At 32.2% G+C, this 21,219-nt stretch overlaps 2 protein-coding genes across 2 annotated transcripts in view; both read right to left on the reverse strand.

Moving 5' to 3' along the window:
* Spase22-23 (Signal peptidase complex subunit Spase22-23) overlaps window positions 1–21,219 on the reverse strand; it is a 157,467-nt gene that overhangs the window by 85,388 nt on the left and 50,860 nt on the right. The window lies entirely within an intron of this gene.
* LOC149375142 (uncharacterized) lies at window positions 4–761 on the reverse strand. Its single transcript, XM_089590048.1, has one exon. The coding sequence runs from the start codon at window positions 759–761 to the stop codon at window positions 21–23; it is 741 nt and encodes a 246-aa protein (XP_089446174.1). The 3' UTR covers window positions 4–20.

Genomic DNA, 21,219 nt, shown 5'->3' on the forward strand with positions numbered 1-21,219 from the left:
CGTCTAATCCGGTGGGCATTTCATGTCTTTCTGTAATTGTGTAGGTCCTTTGTGATTAAAGGACCAAAACAATATCTAAGAGATTCAACATGAAGCCAGTTACTAACATCTAAAATGTCGTCATTTTCCATTTGTTTGAAAAGAATAATGTAAAAACCAGTAACCATTTTTCTTAATTGACACCAACTTGACTCTATCCTCTGATTTGACGTGCTCTTTCCTTTAATAAAACTTTTTTTACCTGACAATTCATCTTTATGATCAAAACGTAGGCATTGTTGCATACATTTAACCAACGAATTTTCTGTGCCTTTGTCTGACCTGATTAAGGTTGGAACACAATTTAATTGTTTAACTGTATTCAAATAGTAGTAAGAAATAACTTCAGGATCGTTATTTGTATTGGCAACTTCTAACCAAAGAATCTTCTTAGAAAATCCATCTATGCTCCCATGTATTGCAAAACCGAACCTTTTTATTTTATCATATCCGTCGATATGCCAAACAAAATTGGGTCCTTTGACTTTGTAGGTTCTTCTATGTAATTTATTTCTTTTTCTTCTGTCTACTCCGTCAGGGTCCATAATTCTGAGAAGTCTCAATACTGTATCTTGTTTAACGGTCAATCTGTACTGTTTATGTAAGCGCAGCCACAAAACTCTATACCCCAAATTATATCCACTACTTTCAAGCTCTGAAAATATTGCAGAACAAATTTTTATTTCCGGACTCTCAATTACGTTTTTCCTTCGTAATTTCATTGATTTAAGTATTCTCTTCAAAGTTCTTACTGAAATGTTGCAGTTATGCTTCTTCTTCAGCATAGAGCATATATATTTGTACGGATAATTGCTCATAAAATATTTATAAATAATCTTTTTCGTTTTATCCTGCGCATTTTCGTCTGCAATAATTAATTTTTAATAAAATAAAAAAATATTAAAATATTTATTATTAAGGTGAGAGACTCAATTACTTTATTTTAAACTGTGAATAAGGTTAATAAAATATTTTAAGTCATGCTTTTGCGTATAGTCTTCAATACAATTTTAATGAAAATAACTGCCAGTTTACGTTTATAATTACAGCACAAAAGTATATGTTGAGTCTTCTAGTATTCTATGGCATGCATCGGTGTGTATAAGTTTATAAATACCTGATTTCATCAAGACTACGTACGAATTTATACCTGGTACTAACTGTAACATTCCATGATGGTTTAGTGTTACATTAATAATTTTCGTTGCATACTTATAACCTAATCCGACAGCTCCCACAAAATATGCTGTTAGAATCGCTAATCTAAACAGCCCATTTGTAACTTTAAAAAATAAATGCTTCACACCATTGCTGACTCGAATGTAAGAAGTTGTATCCATCTGACAAAAAAATAAATATTTATATAGTTTCTCAACAATTACTTCCGTAAGGTCGATTTGTTGCTTACAGTTTACATAACACTTGCTGTACACTGTTCCACTATAATGATGAAAAATTAATTTCTTTCACTTAATTGAGGTTATGGTGCAGGTTATGGTGCGCCACGTTGTCAGTGAAGATGGAGGTACACTAAGACCCTGCCTCAGAGAAGGTGTATCCTATATCCACGTCCTTATTTGCAGCAAATGTAGTGCAGTATACGCCAGAGCTGCAGGTCGCACGAGTTCTTTACTGCAATCGAACCACCGCAGTACCAATTTTCAATCCGACCACCCGCGATTACGCTCACGATCGCAGTGCTATCGTGCGAGCGTGCGAGCACTGCGATCGTGCGAGTTTTTTCTCTCACTAGCACCCTCTCAGCATGCGTAAGTGATGGCACCTACAAGCTTCCGTAGTTTATACTTACCTTTGTCCAGCAGCTTGCTGCTGGTGCGGTTATCGTTAGTCAGCCTCAAACGCCCTTTTTGGTAAGTCGCTTTGCGCTCGTGTTTATAATTTTTCACGTGTATCGTTCTATGTAAGATTATTGTAACGAAAACGATTCACAATTTCGATTGACACGTAATTTCTCCGTCTGACTCAAAAATTAGTTCTGCCTTTTTTTATCTTGCATGTAAGCAAGTATTATGACTTGTTAAAGTAAAATTAAATAGAGAGATTGTTTTTTATAATAAACGGCTAAAGTGTTTAGAAGTGTGTTAAGTATTTATTATTGTGTCCTTTTATTACATCCTTTTTCACGCTCCCCCAAATCCAGCGTGCAATATAAAAAATATACAGTCCACTATCTTACTGAGTTCAATTTTGAACAATAAATGTTTTGGAAATAAAATAATAATTTTAGGTAAAGACTTTCGTCGAATTCTCCCAGTAGTAAAAAACGGAAGCAAAATTACTATTGTTTAAGAAACCATAAAATTTTCCAATTTTTGGCCTTTATTTAAGATTTTTCATTTAAAAAATAATATACGTTCAATTCATGAAAAATTTTCTTTATTGCTACTGGATATAGAAGAAGGCAAAATTAAAACTTTCATAATTCCTCAGACATGGAAAACAAATGATGTTTGTTCTAAAAATTTTAATAATGATGATGATTCTTTTATATGTAAAGCTATATTAACATCTCACAATGAATACACTCATTTTTTGAACAATAAAATTTAAATAATATGATAGGAACATTAGTAACGTACTACAGTATTGATAAAGCAACTCACAAAGGAGTAGATAAATCAGACGATAATATTCATATTTATTTCCCTACATAATATTTAAATAATATTGGAGAAGGCCCTCCTCCACATGAATAAAATTTGAAAATTAACGCTAATGTTATGTTGATACGAAACTTAAACATATCTGAAGAACTTTGCAACGGTACAAGATGACGAATTACAAAATTATTTAAATACAACATAGAAGCTAAAATAATTACAGGTTAAAGAAAAGGAAATAAAGTCTTTATTCCAAGAATAACACTACAAACAAACAATTCTTTTTCGCTACCATTTATATTGTACAGAAAACAATTTCCATTTACCTTAGCTTTTTCTATGACTATCAATAAATCTCAAGGTCAAAGTTTCGATGCCTTAGGATTATACCTTAGAAAACCATTATTTTCTCATGGGCAATTATATGTTGCATTGTCTAGATGTAGAAACCCAAAAAAAATTTTTGTTTAAATTGAATCAGAAAACAAATTTAAAATTAAAAATATTGTTTGGAATGAAATTTTAGAGTAACAAAAAAACTATTTAATAGTTCATTACTATTTTTATACTTTCTTGCAAATTTTCTCTTTCATCGAAAAAGCAAATTTCAGTACCGTCTAGTACCCAGATTTATGTAATCATAAACAATCCGTTTTTTGTAATATGTTTTCAGATACACCATCATGGATGCAAAATTTTATCAGTGTGACAAATGCAACTCAAAATTTTAAAACCAAGAGTGTCTATCATCGCACGAAAAAATTCACAAAAAAAAATTTTTTGTACGTGATCTGTGTAGCATTATAATATTAGACAAGAAAAACTATTTGCGTCACACAAAGAAATGCCAAAACATTTAAAAAATTTTTGAGTGTATTAAATGTAGGAAGTGTTTCAAAAGACATAATCACATACAGAGACATTTGAAAAGTCATGAAAAAAACGTTAAAAAAAACATTTGTGAGAATTGTGCAAAAGGTTATGTAAGAGAAGAGCACCTTAAGAGACATTTTAGAGTATGTTATCAAAATGAACATCGTAAGTAAGATAATTGTAACAAAATTTTTTGTTATGGTCAAATAAAATTATATGTAAAAATTAGACCATTTGTAACAGTTTATATATAAGGCTTTACGGGAGACTTCCGTTGTGGACACGTAGGAGAGTGGACGTGTAAAAGTGAGCTCCTGAATAAAGCAATAAATAGAAGAAAAAGCAAGGGTAGATAGCTGTAATTAAGTCTTAAAAAAGTGGTGAAATACATGAGGACATAATAAACAGTGACAAAAAGTGAAAAAGAAAGTGAAACAGAAGGATTATAAAGGATTGAAAAATAGGTAGGACAGAGAGCGTGAGAGATGAACAAGACGTCCATGCAAGTCGCAAAAGAATAGTGCAATCGGATTAACAAAGGAAAAAGTGGTATACGAAGGAAAAGGGAAAAAGAAAGAAGTGATAAAAATTAAAGAAAAGTGAACAGTGAATAGTGAAAAAGTGGACAAACAGGGGTATAGGAAAAGTGAGGTTAGGAAACCCAGTAAGAGGGAAGGGCACGGGCAGGGAAAGGTGATTTCTTTTTATCGGTTAGCGACAGAGAAAGTAGATAAGAAAGATACCAAATTTTCCTACGGTAGTTACATGGTCGATAAAGAAGGAATCCTAAATTTTTAAAAGAAAAAGAAGGATATTTTTATATCGACAGTAGATAAAGAAGTCTTTGACCACCTGGTTACGGGCAGTAGATAAAAAGAATTCTTTAATTACCAGAATTGACAGAGTCAGTAAGGAAGGTATCAGGAAAAAACGCAAAAATTAACACGAGAAGTAATATAAACACAAATCCAAAAATCAAAGAACAATCCACTCTGAATTTCCAGAGAGAAAAAGAGAAAAAGGATGAAAGTCAGCATGTTAAAGAACAAAATGATAAGATGAGTAGGATAGAAAAGAGATTAGATAGTATATTTGAGTTGATGGAAAGATTAGAAAAAAGAGAAGAAGAATGGAGAGAGGAGAGAAGCAGGTGGTTAAAAGAGAGACTAGAGTGGATAGAAGAGAAGAAAACTATTGAAGAAAGGATCAACAGATTAGAATGGGAATTAGAAAAAAATAAAAGGGAGAAGAGAAGACAGAACATTGTCATTAAAGGTGCAATTATAGAAAAAGAAAATATGAAAAAGAAGGTGGAAGAGTTTGTGGAACAGAAAATTAATGTCAATGTAAAGGTGAAAAATACTACTGAAATAGTGGTAAAGAAAGGAAAAAGTGATATGAAAATGGTAGTAGTAAAATTGGAAAGCAAGGAAATGAAAGACAGTATCATGATGAACAAGAAGAAGCTTGAAAAAGGAATATATATTGAAAATGATTTGACACGAAAAGAAAGAGAAATACAAAGAATGATATTAGATAAATCAAAGGAACAAAGAAACGAAGGAAAAACCACAAAAATTGGCTATATGAAATTGATGATTGATGATAAGTGGTATAGATACAACAAATGGAAGGAAAATTTCCTAGAAGAAAGAAGAAGGATACAGGGGAAGATAATAGGAAGATCGCAAGAATGAAGAGGACAAGAAGGGAAGGAGGAGAGGGAGTTGGAGGAGGAGAAGAAAAAAAGTGTAAATATACGCGTTTGGAACATAGCAGGAGTGTTAAATAAGGACGTGGAAGTATGGGAATATTTAAATAATTTTGATATTGTAATGTTAGTAGAAACATGGTTAGAGAAAAATAAATGGGAAGATATAGAAAGTAAGATGTCGAAAAATTATGAATGGAAATTTGTTGCAGCAAAAAGAGAACATAAAAACGGTAGAGCGAAAGGAGGAATAATTACAGGTATTAATAAAAAGTTAGAAATTGAAAATTACGAGGAATTGAGTGATAACATAGTAAAATAAGAGATTAAATATGGCGAATAAGAGCAGACATTCGTAGGAGTATACTGCCAAGACGTGGCAAAGACAATGGAAATTATAAAAGAAAAAATAGGAACGCAGGAAAAAGGTGGTATTATACAGGCAGGAGATTGGAATGCGAGGATAGGCAGGGAAGGTGGATGGGTCAGTGAGATGGAGATTGGAAGCAAGGAAGTTAGTAATAGGAAATCAAAAGATGAAACAATCAACGAGGAAGGAAGAAGGTTAATTAAGGAAATAACAGAAGAAGGATGGGGTATAGTTAACGGACAAAAAGAAGAAGAAGGAAACTACACGTACGTTGGCAGCAGAGGTGAGTCAGTAATAGATTATGTTATAAGTAATCAAGAAGCATTAGATCAGATAAAAGAATTAAAAATAGAACAAAGAACAGAGTCAGATCACATGCCACTAGAAATATACTTAGAAAATGAAATAGAAATGGTAGAAGATAGGGGAAAGGAAGAAAAGGAAATTTCAAGAAGAGAATGGACGCAAGAATTGATAGACCAATACCAGAAGAGGTGCGAAGGATGGAATTGGAAAGAGATACAAGTAGAAAGAAGATGGGAAGAGATAAAAGAAGCAATAGAAGCAGCAGTACCAAAAACTAAAAAACAGTCTAAGGTATGGAGGTTGGGAGAAAGAAAGTGGTATGACAAAGAATGGAAAGCAAAAAAGAAGGAGCTGAGAAAAATACTGAAGCTATGGAGGAAAAAAAAAGTGGATAGAAACTATCTAATTAACAAAAAGAGAGCGTATAGAAATTGGTGCGAGGCGAAAAGAAAAAGGTATGAAATAACGGAGGAAAAAAATATAAGGGTTGCAAAATCAGAAAGGGAAATTTGGAATTATATAAATAGATATAGAAAGAAGAAAGCAGGCATTAATAATAAGACAGAAATTGAAGAATGGAGAAGGCATTCTATGAGGAAACTAGGCGGTACGGATGAAAATGCTATGATGATAGAAGAGGTGGAAGAAGTGAATGCAAGAATAGAGAAAAGTACACAGGATCAAGAAGAATTAAGCAAAGAAGAGTTTAAGAGGTTAATAAATAGGTTAAAACTGAGGAAGGCACCAGGAGATGACAAACAAGAAAACAAAATATGGAAATATATGCCAAAAGAGGTTGATGCAGCGCTATGGGAATTGATGAAGAAAGTATGGGAAGAAGAAAGGATTCCAGTACAATGGAGAAGAGGAGTTATATGCACAATTTATAAAGGAGGTGATAAGAAGGAGCTGGATAATTTTAGAGGGGTAACTTTGACATGCACGGCATATAAAATATACGCGAGTATGTTAAATGAATTATTGAAAAAAGAGATCGAACAAAAATTAGCAGAAAGTCAATTTGGATTCAGAGAAGAAAGAGGAGTGATGGAAGCAATTTATACGCTGAAGCACAGAGTGGAAGACAAATTAAGTAAACAGAAAAGAAAAATATTCGCATGCTTCATTGATCTAAAAGAGGCATTTGACAGAGTAGATAGAACGGTTTTAAAGGAAAGATTGCAAGATATGGAGGTGAGTAAAATATTGATAAGTAGAATTATGGATACATACAAAAAAACTATAAATATAGTGAAGGTAGGAGATGAAATATTAAATGAAATTTGGACAGAGAGAGGAGTAAGGTAAGGGTGTCCATTAAGCCCGACATTATTTAATGTGTACCTAGCGGATCTAGAAGAGGAAATGAGAAAAGGGCAAGTAGGAGGATGCAGAATAGGAAATGAAAAAATATGGATAGAAAATTAATGGCAAGATTTAGATGTGGTAATGAATGTAGAAGCAGAGAACATTGGAAGGAAGAAGAAGAAAGAAAATGTAGATTATGCAAGGAAGAGAAGGAAAATCATACACACATACTGAAGAGATGCGAAAAAACAAGGAGCGAAAAATTAATGGAAGATATACTTGATAAGAGCGCAAAAGAATAGAAATATTGAGAAGAGTAGTTAGAAAAAGAAAAGAAGGGGAGAGTTCCTGAGAGTGCCAAGAGAAATAGGATGAAGAAATCAAGAAGGCAGAAGGAAAGGATATGAGAAGAGAGAAGAAAGAAGAGAAAGGATCAAGAAAAACAGTGTAATGTGTAAAGTGAAGTGTAAATATACCTTCAAAAAGACTGTAGTATTTAAGATTTATTTATTTAATTGCAGTGGTTATATGGACAGTATTTTTTCAAGTTTCTGATATTATATAAAAGAAAAAGTGACTAATTGTTTCAGTATTATAAATAAATTTCATTTAATTTCATTTATAGTTAAATTTAAATATAAATATTAATATGAATTTTAGATTCGAAGCAAATTATCTTTAAAAAGTTTTTATTTTTTATTTATTATATGTATTCGTTAACTTACTCATAAGTATAGGTTATGTAACTTGAAAATCATAAATGAAAATGTAAAACATATGTAAAAGTAATGTGCAAAGATAACGATAAGAAATGAAACGGAAGCCCTCCAAACCCGAAAGGGTCGAAGTATGAAATAAATAAATAAATAAATATAAGGTTTTACGAATACATTCACATTATTTTTGGGAAAGCTGGGGGTAGTGGGGAGGGAAGGTAAGGGGAGTGAGGGGGAGCTAGCAAAAAAGTAGGATTACTCGAAAAATGCAAGAAAATGAAAGAATAACTACCTTATTTGGGGGGGAGCGGGGGGAAGTGAGGGGAGCGGGGGGAGCAAAACCTTGCTCTAACTCTTACGACTATATAATATAGGAAGATATATATCTGATAGACCAAATTTATTCACCAATCATCCCTCACTACCCCTCAAAATTTTGGAAAATCTTTTGAGCCCCCACTTCAAATAAGGCAAAAAATCCTTATATTTCTTCCTTATTGTAACCCAAAAAAAAATATCCTATTTTTTCCGACCCACCTTCACCCCACCCTCCTCATAATTTTTCAGTCCCCCCTCGAGTCCGGCTCAGGCTAACCACTATCATTCAACAAATCTTATATTTATATATTTGTTTGTATTTATTTAGTTTTACACATATAATTTACACACTTACATAATGAGTTACAATAGATGTAATAATAATAAATGTAAAAAAAATATAGTAAAAAAAAAATTTTAGTCCGTAAATCAATGATAGTAATATAATCCGTCCTACTGGATACTATTTAGAGGGCAAAGCGATGTATTCATAGAGGAGAAGATACAGCATTATATTAATTAACGAAAACAGATACGAGTGATAAAAAAGACGATAAGGTAAAATGCCCGATAGTTAGGACAAAATTAAATTTAGACTACAAAACTTAAATTCAGACCGATACTTGGACAGTGAAAAATCAGTCATTGTAGCAATAAAAGAGATATTTTAAAAAACAAAATAGATTAGTAGTGCTATGATTATTATTTATGATGTACTTGAATTTTTTAATGAATTTTAGCAGTATTCACCTTAGGCGCCATAAAAGTGCGATAACTTTTCTCCGTTTTCTAAGATTGTGATAATAGGTAATGCTCGTTAAAATTAATCCAATGCATTTGTATGCATGCCGTATGGTATTATTTCACAACTTTTACATTAATTAACAATATTCTACTGTAATCGAGAACAAAAAAAATTTTTTATAATTTTGAATTAGCTGTCCAAGTACACCTAATGATTTCGTAGTAGTTGGACGTACGTGGAGCTCTTGTCTAACTTCAGGTCATAGGCACAAAAACGTCGTAGCCAGTACATTGACACACAATCAAAGTTGTTTATCTTTTAAAGTAGTTAATCTTTTACGCGAATTTTTTAAACAAAAGTGTGTAAAAAGTGCAGTACTTTGTAGAAAAAAAACACTGTACTAATCAGTTTTGTTGTTAAGGCGTGCACCGATTTAAGAAAATTGTTTTTCAACATTTTGAAAAGTTAACCTCCAATTTACTGTAAATAAATATGAAGTATGGATTCTGAAAAAAGAAAAAATGTTTAAAAAAAGAGTAAAAGAATGAAAAAAAGCAAAAGTGGAGGTCATACAATAAAAACAAAAAAGAGAAGTAAGAAAAATTCTGATCTTATTAAAAATAAGTCTTAAATAACGAAACTATAAAAATCAGTTAAATTGGTTTTACACTATCTCACTGATAAAACAATTAAAAAAACTGAGTGAGAACCGAGGTAAGAACTTAATTGAGTTGGATAATTCGTTTGCAATTGAAGAGATGCAGTTCCTGCAAAAGAAAATTCAAATCAAGAAGGAGAAGTGTGATTCCACACAATTAAAACTGTTGAAAATCAAAATGCACCCTGAAGGATTTATCTTGTATTTTATAAATTATTTTTGGAAAAAAGATTAAAAATTTTATTTACGAATTTTAAGTAATAAATTTGTTATTATTTATCACCTTAGTTAATCTTTTTTCGTTATAAGGTATTTATTTAAATACATACTTCAGTTTTAATAAGTACTAGCGCCTTATTATAATTTATACAACTGTCAAATTGTTTAAGTAAGTATTGTCCAAGTACTGCTTTCCAACTTGTCCAAGTATTGCAGCATTGTCAAACTTTTGGTTTTCACGCTTGTCCAACTACTACGACAGTCGAGAATGATTGTCCAACTACTCCGATAAGTTGACATGTTTTAAAATGTAAATTATTTTATGTGTGTTGTATAACCCTAAGGCATCCTAATTACAAGTTAATATTTAAAAAATTTTTGATGAAATATCGGAGTTTGTAGATGGCCGCTATTTAAGCACCATGGAAGCAGCATGGCGATTGCAAGAGTTTGCTTTGTGTGGACTTAGTCATTCTGTATTTAACTTACCAGTACATATTGAAAATAAACAAAAAATAGTTTTTCTATATAGTACTATGTTTAAAGCTATAGAAAACTCCGAAACAGTATTGACGGCTTGGTTTAAATAAAATAAAATAAATGGTCTCACAAAAAAAATTAAATACGTATTCTAGAATATTACTGTTTTAATTGGGCAATAAAAACTTGTATAAGAAGAGAAAAAAATGGACGCAATTTGACAATAGGGCAACTAACCATAGTGACACCTACGGACTTTGAGCGTTTTTTTTCAAATTTAAAATCAGATAAGTAGAGCTAAGTCTTTCAAAAGTTTAAAGACAGTTGATAACATACATTACAGTATGTTAAATACTACTGCTAATGCTTTAGGTTTAGCTGAACACGACTCTCAAATATATATTTTTTTGCATGGTTTTTAATATCTGAAGACGTTTGTGGTAAGACTATATGGGTATCATTCCAAAAATTTTTCATTAAAGATTTAACATGCTTTTTAATATAATGCTTTCTTACATTAAAATGAAAACTTTAAATTTGAAAATAAATCATGTAAAGATTATGGATTACCAGAACCAAATGAAACAGAAAAATCTATAAATATTGAGGACAATATCTCAGAAACAAATTTTCAGGATTTATTTGTTAAACTAAATAGTAAACAGTAAGATTTTTTAATGAAATTGTTAGTGGCGATACAAAATAATATTTTATTAAAGGTCCAGGAGGTTCTAGAAAAAATTTTTATACAAAGCATTCATTTTTATTTTTTGTTAAAAAAAGGCTCTATCTATGGCTTGAGCACGGATACTTCCGTTTTATTACCTAAAAAAATGACAAGTCATAGAACATTTCGATTACCATAAGATTTAAATAGCATTGAAAACTTTTTTTTAGAATACGAAACTGATAAAAAAATATTTCAAAATTGTGAAACTCAAAAATAATATGCGGTGTACAGATTAAATATTTTCATTATTCTTAACGGACATTAAAAATAAAACTTTTGAAATTCTACAGGGATGGAAAACTAATGACGTTTATAAACAAATTTATAGAGATGGTATGAACAGCTGCCTTAGCAAAGTAATTCTAACAGCTCTTGATGAACTTTTGAACATCTTACTAATATATAAACAAAAGTCGCTACAACCATTGTAATTGCTAACCGCAAAAACTACTTAACCGATTTTGCTACAATTTTTCATACTGATTTTTCATGTTCCGAGATAGTTGTAGCATAGTTTTTTTCTTAAAAAAATTATAAAAATAGCGATAAATAAGCTTAAAGTTTTGCTAAAATAAGCTGGCTTTGCGCTTAAGTTCAGTAGGATCCCATAGGTGGTGTCAAGGTACAATTAAAGCCACCCGCAATCAAAGATGGTAAAGAGTGGTAATAAGATGTCCCATCGAGTTCTCGATTATCGTAGTCGTTCTTCGGCAGTACACCAAGAACAGAGTTATAAGTCGTGAAGCTGGGCATCCCGGCAACCAATGACACTCTTCTTAAATGGTCAAGCGAAATCAATCAGTTTTAACCCCAGGTTGCCAAGATAACCGAGTGCCACGGAGAAATAGGCAACCTGCTCCAACACGTGGCTGTTCAACTATCCTGCCTGGAGCCGACAGACAATTTTTTACTTCAAATGCAAGCCAGGCAAGACAGTCCTAAAGAGTACGGATAGCCGCAATGGCCTCTTTTTTAGTAGTCGTTCCAACAGCATACCTACAGAGAAGGTATTCTTCAGGCCCACTTTCGCGACTAACGATGAGCGGTTGGTTATGCGGGGAACGATCTGAAGACAAACTATTCTTTCGTCAGCAGCGTACCACCCTCCAGAACGGTCTCCGTACCCAGAGACTTCAGAGGTAATAGTCAAGCTACCAGCAACCGGCTCTCCATCATCAAGAATAATAATAAGGAATAACTGGAACTTTCACTACTGGCCCTTTTGGGGCAATTAAAAGTATTTACAATCTCTACTTAACCATCAATCCCATCGTTTTTTTTAAGGACCACTTAAGTTCAAACTACTTTGCCAACAAATAAATTTTTACTACTATTTTTCGGAAACGATTATGTAAACGACTAAAAGATTATGTGAAGCCGGCCACTATTAAACCAAGTTAAGCATTCACTGGCAGATTTCAAGAGCGGAGTTGTTTGTCGCAAGGCTAGAAATTCCGGTGACCGACGATCCTATATTACCCTCTCGACTCAAAGAATTTAACCAGGAATCACTGATCCTCTCCAAGGTCTGCGCTGAGAGAACCGAACAGCTATAAAGGAAAAATAAACTTGAGCCAACGAAACAGTCTCCAATGAACAAGCATCACGAACTAATCTCTCCACCTAAGATCACCAAAACAACTGAGTCTGCAATAAAAATTAGGTACTTTAGACACCAACGTCTTGGACGTTATACCAGGAAACGTTGAAAATAAGCTCTACAACAAGCTTCAAAGCTTTAAACGTGGTAATTTTCTTTCCGATCAGTGTGGTGCTATAATAACAGGCCAGAGAAGATCATGCTGAGGTATAGAGGCAATCACGTTTGCTGGAAACTTCAGTCAAGAAAGAGTATACTTAGGAAGCCCATAAGTCATTTTCATGGTCATCGGACGTCGAACTACAAATTGTCAACTAATATATTACAACCTAAAAAAGTTTTAAAAAGTAGCCTTTAGGGCTCACAAAAGTCTTAACTATGCCAAAAGTCGCAAGAAGTCGAATAAGAAGAAAAGCCCTAAATGCATTTAATGAATACAATTTTAGGCGTCAAGAAAATGACGCTGAATATTTATCGAGATTAAAGCAGCATCAAAATCGATAAATAAAGAATTTCTTAACTGAGAGACAAGCTTTTTACTACAATTCTCATAGTAATTTTTTTAATCTTCCAGATTTTTAAATAGGTAGAATATGTATTTGTATTTTTTTGGATAAAAATGTAAAGATTAAACTCCAGGTCTTAGTTACTGTGGTAATAAAGTTGTGAGATTAAAATAAAATTCTTGTCTTAATTACATATTTTTTGTGAGTTTTAAATCTCTACAGTTTTGAAAAACCAGCCCTCTTCATAGATTATACGGGAGAAACTGTTAATCAACAGCCTTTCAGGGCCCATGATTATTTCATAGCATAAGAAACGCACGGTACTTTTCATTTTTTTTTTTTTTTCACTTTTTACAGCTTTTTACTTCACCCAAGAAACGGTATGGATTTCAAACAAATAAATTTTTAATAAGAAGATTTTTGTTCTGAAAAAAGTCAGAAATAAATGTAAAATTTTCAACAAAAAATATTTCACATTACACGTCAATACACTACGGTGTCCCAATTAGTGAGTTTCGGGCAAGGCCGAGACAGGGGGGCCGCTAGTTTTAAATAATAACGTTTTGAATTTTCTTAAAAAAAGGGACATACGTATCACAGCATACAATATGCAAAATATAAAGGTAGTAATCGCACTGATCAAAATATGAACATAAATTTTTTCGTAGGAACTCTAAATAATATACATGAAGGATTACCGCCACATGTTTTTAATTTAGAAGTATATGCTATTATTATGTTGATAAAAAACTTAAGTTCATTTGATGGATCGTGGAATGGCACTAGACTACATAAAATTAGATTTTTCAAATATAATTTAGAAGCAGTAATAATAATTGATGAAAAATCTGGTAATAAAGTTTTTATTCCAAGAATCACGTTAAATACCAGTAATATTTCATCCCTACCGTTCATTGTATACGGAAAAATATTTTTCAATAGTTTTAGCTTTTTTCATGACAATCGATAAATCGCAAGGTCAAAGTTTTGATAAATTAGAATTTTACTACAAAAGACCTTTGTTTTCTCATGGTCAACTATATGTATTGGTATTAAGATGTAAGAATCCTGAGAAAATATGTATACAAAATGATTCGGACAACCAAGCAAACATTGAAAACGTTGTATGGTAAGAAATTTTGGATCATTAACAATTTTATTATTTGTTTGTCAAAATTTATTCTTTCTTGTTTTTTATTTCTTTCTAAGAAATTAAGTTTTTGAATCATATAAAATGCATCTTAAAAATTAGACTTTTAGCGAGTGAAAACATGAAAAAAACTTATTTATATATTTAGACACCGTATTTTCAAATCCTTACATTGAAAAAAATAGAAATATTCACAATACAAAATTGTTCATGCATATGATAACTTTGACCTTTATCTTGATAATGTTGAATTTTGGTAAAAAATTAGTTTTACAAAATTAAAGAACAAGACAGTCTTTAATTTCGTACTAAAAATTTACGATTACAAAAATCGTCGGATATATTTAAACGCCAATTTCATAATTATAAAAATTTCATAATTTATATTTTTGTGCCAAATACTATATCGCTGCTATGTAATAATAATATTGCATAATGAATATTTTAATTCATACTATTATAGAGACATGTACATTTGCCTTTACAATAAAATTTCCATTTCTGAATACTTAAATTCCAAGTACAAGTTGTATTCATGATTTTAAAAAATATTGTTATACGAAACTGTATGTAGTATGTATATTTCAAGTATATTGGAATATTAGAAACATCATTAAGAGAAGTAGAACAAACTGAGTAACACTTGATTATTTATCTAATAAATCCATCATTTTGTAGATATGTAGTTTTTCAAATCTCAAGTTTTCAATAATTCTTGGGGGGTTGGCGCGCGAAGCGCACAGGGGGCAAAGCCCCACGAGTATTTTTATTTAAACTACAGCACTTTTTTAGATTTATTTTATTTCACTGAAGAGTATTTTAAATCAACATTAAACCATTACTGTCTATTGTAAACTGTTAATGTGCAACATCATAATTATCTGAATGTGTGTGTGTATTTCTATGTATCTATTATAGCTGCTTTTTCATAATAATATAAAATGTATGTAATAAATTTTTATTCTACGAACGATAATTTTTCAAGCCGTACTTTTAGACGTAAGGAATCCATGAGAGCTATTCAACGTTACTTTTAGTAACATGATTTTAAGGGGAAAAACGTAGGAAGGTATTTAATTACACTAAAAAATTCAGGGGACTAAGAGGAAAGAAGACTTATTCAAGGCGTAGTTTTGGATGTTGAATATCTATGGGAGCTACGCAACGTTACTTCCAGCAATATATTTTTAAGGGGGCGAAAGGAGACACAGGAGACTACATTAAAAATTTGGTAGACTGTGACGAAGTAAAACAAATTAGTACCAAGTACTAAGTGACACATTTTGCACTTATTATCATGGAGAGCTGTAGAAGGACCGTGAGTGACAGCATAAGTAAAATGCAAGGAGGGGCTTAATATATCGTAATGGTTTACATTCAATAAGTAAAAATGAAATGATGAAAATACTTTAAAATTATTTCGTGATAAATTTTACATATAGTTCAAAGTATCAAGATTGCGAAAATAAGTGAAAGAAAAAATTATTCCTCTTCTCCTCACTCGAACTTACGACGTATCAAGAAAATGTGTATCTATTTATTTTTTCCTTTCAGCCAACCATCTTTTCTTCAAAACCGAACAATATGTATGGAGTGGTGTACGCTGAGCTGGCATTGACTTATTGTTAGAGTTTATTTCTTATGTAATACGGTAGTAGCGTATCTCATTCATCTTTTTATCTCGCGTCATTGTAAAGATCTTTGTCATACAGTGCCTTTTTTCCTCCATATTTAATTCATTTATTAAGGTAAGAATTATGCGTCAATCAATAAAAATTATTAGTATCTTGAAATGTTTTATATAATTTAGTAACTGAAATGTTTTTGAATTAAGGAAGCTCCATCACGGAATGTACAAGAACTTTGACTAATATATTATTAAAGTTGAGATCACGCTGAATCCAATGGTATCTTTATTTTGATGGGTTGGCGATCAAAATTCGGAGATGATTCAATTCAATGTCAGCACTTTTCGAGCTCGCTTAACACAGTCTCTTATGGCCGAAGACCTGAAGCAAACTTTTGACTATCAACTGAACTACTAAAATGGAATGTACAAGGAAAAAAAATATACTTACCGTAACCTTAACACTCTAATCTTTAAGAAACCGGGTGACTTTATAAGCGTTGGCGATGAAAAAATTGATAAAATAGCTAAAATACTATTTTGGTCAGCAGTTACGTTCGATGAGTGCAGTGACAAACACTGCCGGCCATATTGGTCTAGGGAGCGTGCACAATGAAAAATTTGAATTTGTAAAACAACATGAAAACTTTTAAAATAATTTTTCAATTTTTATTTGTTGGGTAATAACGCAGTAAATTATGTCAATCATTAATATTAAATTATTCGACAGCTGACTGTATAAATATGTAGTAAACTATATATAATAGCAGGTGGATTCAGTTGAAAATAAAACAAACTTCATTACCAACATACTACTAGTATAAAAGGAAGCTTTCGTCTAGTAACATCTCATCGATCGTCACTGAATTGACAACCGCAGTAGGCGATGGAGCCTCCTTAAGAAATTTAATTTAATTGACAATTAAGTTATGTCTTATCTGATGATTTAATAAGTTTAGAAAAGCCAGAAATATTTAATTTTACAAATAGTATGAATAATAAAGTTTCAGATTCGCATTTACAATGTTGTACAATTTATAGTTTCCTTAACTTGACTTACTTCTATGATCGTTGGTTAGCCGCTGCTTGCGCGCACGCAGTCGTAAGATCTTACAAGGTTGACCACAACGGTGTTCTTAATCCTACACAAGAGCACTCGTGGCGATGTCAACAATTAGGCTTCTGCTTTTAACGTCGGAACCCAAATTGACGGTCCTTTCTTTCTTGTTCCTCCTTGATTCACTTTTTAGGCAAGTTTACAATGGCCTGGTTTGCTCAAGCTTTTCTCACACAGCTTAGTCACCGAACTAAGTCTTACATTTGCTTGAAATGCACGCTTTTAACACGTAGCTGAATCATCGAACTAAGTCTTACATCCGCTTAAAACACGCAACAGAACTCACTCTCCAACCTTGATAGTTACTTTGGAGCACTTGATGAAAGACAAAAGGCAAATATTGTTATGCGCGAGGAGTTTTTATACTCTTGCGTTTAAGGAGGACGCGTCAAGTTGGGGATCTGAACGACCAATCAGAGCTTAACCTTATTACCCTCGACTGACACAAGCACAGTCGTGGTGCAGTAATTACGCAGTAATTGATGGTTAAACTGCTGATCTCTCGGATTCAACATTAAGTACAAGTTGCTGTTGAAATTTTATATGATATTTCTCGTGTACATCCACAGTACAGTATGTTAAAATTATTGATTAATCACATTATTTGGTGTACTTGTGCGAACTGATTTTGTAAGATAAGCGTTTTATAAGATTGTTTGAGGTTGTACGCATAGTTCGAGTTTTATGACGGTAGCTTGTTTCAAAAGAAGTAAGTTATATGTCACAAGATAGCAGAAGCAGGTATACTGCTCGAAAGTTCGAGATCGCTGAGCTTTTGCTTTTTATAATTTAATAACAAAACTTTGCGTATTAAAGTAATAAATATTAAGTAAATGACATGGGATGTCACACACTTGAAAACGATGTTTAATTATTTGTCATTAGAATAAACAAAAAAGTACTTATTTTACTCTAGGCAAATAAAGTTTTACTCATTCATTTTGAACATTTTTTTTATTTTCACTAGGCATTAAATATTACTAAGACCAAGAGTCATTTATAGTTAATTTTCAAGTGCCATACTATTATTATAATAAATTTAGCAAATTCTTTTTCAATTCATATAGTAATGAGAAAATTACACTTTATGAAAAAAAATCCGTCACACATTTATTAGAACACGTAAATAATAGAAAAGCCATAAAGCTGTTCGTAGACTATTTTTTTGTCAATTTTTGAAATCAATATGTAGAAAGAATAATTTAAAACACAGGGTGTAGATGATTGAAAAATTGTAACATTGTTGATACTGTGACAAAAATATGTATGAGTATTTCATACCTCCTTTTCTCATACATGTTATTTAGCCTACTCCATATTTTTGCGTTTTCACACGAGTGAACCTCCTTTAACATTTTATTTACATCTAGAAAACAATTTAATTCTCTGCATATTTAATTTTTTTCTACAATTACACACTTATTTGGTTAATGTTCTAAACTTTCTTCCTTACAATTACAAAATTCACATAATCTTTTATCTACTTCCAACCAATATCTGTTTCCACCATCTAGATTAATGCACTCTTGCCCCATGACTTATACAAATATCTTTCAATTGATTTTATTGAAGCACTCCGCCCTTCCTATTCCCATAATATTTCCTTCATATAGAGAGTTATACTTTGAGTTCTTAATTTTAGCTTTCATTACTTGATTGTTTAAATTACACATACGCTCACCTATCCTATCCTCTGCTAGTATGTTTTGACTTCTCCACACCTCCAGTGTACATTGACTATTCCCTACAGTATTTAGAAATGTTTTTCTTTCGTCTTTTGATTTTTTTTTTACATCACTTTCGTAAGCTTCTTTATAGCACATTCTTGTGAACCTGTATTTTCACTGGTTTTTTAATTGAACCTTATCGCCACTTTTCTAGAATGTACCCTTAACTTACCTAAACCTGTCTCTTTCAGAATAATCTATGTAGGCGAGCAAAAATCCAACCTTAATACCCAAAGAAAATAGTCCATTTGAATTTTTCCAAGAGTTTTATCTCTTTCCAGCCGAAGATTTTCGTCTCATAACTCATTGTGCTCCTAACTAAATAGTTGAACATCATCCACCTCCTCTTGAAATTCTCTTTATACATTTTCTCCCCTAGTCCCTAAGTTTTCCTAGCAGCAACAATTCCCTTCGTTTTTCATTCGTTTATGTGGTCTGAGGAGTCCCCTTTTTTGTTAAATGTGAATCTCAAGTATTTAAAGCTTCTAACTTCTTTAACTACCCTGTTGTTACATATCCATCTTTCATCATTTGTTTCCTCCTTACTGTTTAATACCAATACCTTTGATTTCTCAAAATTCGTTCATAAATCCTTTTTTCTACTAAATTTTCTTGACGTATCAGTCATATCCACTAAAGCCTCCTTATTCAAAGCCAAAAGAACCGTTATCTGCTTATGCAAGGAACCACAATCTTACTTTATTAATCACTTTTAATACCTCCTCTAATTTGGCGATATATATACAAAAAAAGAGCTGGGCTCAGCACACAACTCTGTCTTAATCTTTTTAAACTACAAAATTCATCTGGTAACACCTCATTTCCCTGAATCAGTATCTTTGTTTCAGTATATAATTCTTTCATTCTTTCGATTAAATATCTACTAAATCTTAGTTTACTCAATGTATCCTAAGGTTGTTTCCTATTTACTATGTCAAATGCAGCTTTAAAATCTACAAAAAGCGCAATTACTTTACCCTTTTCTTTTTCATTTTTTTCCTTTGCACTGTATGGTTCAAAATCAAAATATTATCTAAGGTCGATTTACTTCTCTTGAATCGTGCCTAATCCTCCGGTAACACTGTCTTTTTTATTTCTGACTACAGTGTCTTTTTAAATTTCAGTATATAACTTGTAGTTTGTAGTAAGCAAATATATTCCTCTGTAATTTTGTGGGTTATTTCTATCACCCTTTTTATGCAGGGGCACTATTACCGCTGTTTTCCACATTCCCGGTACCCCTTCTCCCACCCATACCTTATTTATTATCTCCATTAACTTATCTCTGACTCCTGTCCCGGCATAGATCCAAGGCTCGTTTGGTATTCCGTCGTACGCTGCTGCCTTTTTTCTATTGGATTTTCTAATTGCTGCTTCAACTTTGACCTCACTTGTACTTTCTCTTTCGTCCCTATCATCTCATTTTTATTCTTATGTACCTACGTATTTCATACTTTTACCTCCGAATAGTTCTCTAAAATGATTTACCCACTCGTGTGAACTTATGTGATTGTTTAAGTTCTCTCTTATTTTTTTGTATTTATTAAGATACTTCCATACATCACTTTCGTGCTTCATGTTACTAAGCTCTTCCACTTGCCTTTCCTTCAATTGTCTTTTTTTTCCCAACAGGTTTCCTTCCAATCTTTCCTGGCCTTTAAGTACTCCAGCTTGTCCCCCCACCCTTTCTGCCACCTTAACATCTTCTTTGCCTTCTTTTTTTTGTTTTTAAAGTCTCTATCCCACCAACCCTTAAAACCTATTGATTTCGCCTTGATTTTTATCTCTTTTTTAATTATAGCACAGAACACGTGTTTATTCAGTATTCCCCAGGCTTCTTCCATCCCTCCTGCACTACAACCTAAACCTTCTGTACGAATCTTCAATGATTCAATGGTTTCTTCCATCTACGTAAATGCCACTTTTTTTACGTCTTTTTTTCTGTCATTCCCTAATAATACTTCCAATCACATATGGTCTGACTCTATCCTATTACCTACTTTAAATCTCTGAATGAACTCAAACATTTCCTCTGTTCAGTATTGAGTGGACTGTTCGAGTAAAAAGAGGGCACCAGATGAGCAGAGCTACTCGTGTCAAATCATATATCATAACATGGGGAAATTAACAAGAAACACTCAACTTTTTAACATTGCAATAAGCAAAACTTCAATAAATGTAAGCAATAATATATGGGTTCGAGAAGCGTTCGCAAAGGTAGTTGTGCGAAGACTGAATAATAATATTGATAAAGCTGCCTCGCAAGCCAGATAAGCAAAGGAACAATGTTTATTTCAGCAGTATAAGTTATACGTGTAATATAATGTAGAAGCAATCATAAAGGTAGAATTACAGGTATTAGTTTATCTCCGCAAAGTAATGTTATAATCAAGCAAAT

The sequence above is a fragment of the Copidosoma floridanum genome, unplaced genomic scaffold (assembly GCF_036245765.1).
Source record: "Copidosoma floridanum isolate Cflo_tuat_1 unplaced genomic scaffold, Cflo_Japanese_pri ptg000011l, whole genome shotgun sequence".
Classification (NCBI taxonomy): domain Eukaryota; kingdom Metazoa; phylum Arthropoda; class Insecta; order Hymenoptera; family Encyrtidae; genus Copidosoma; species Copidosoma floridanum.

Coding starts and splice junctions, on each gene's coding strand:
- LOC149375142 (XM_089590048.1), bottom strand. CDS start 761: ATGAAATTACGAAGGAAAAACGTAATTGAGAGTCCGGAAATAAAAATT.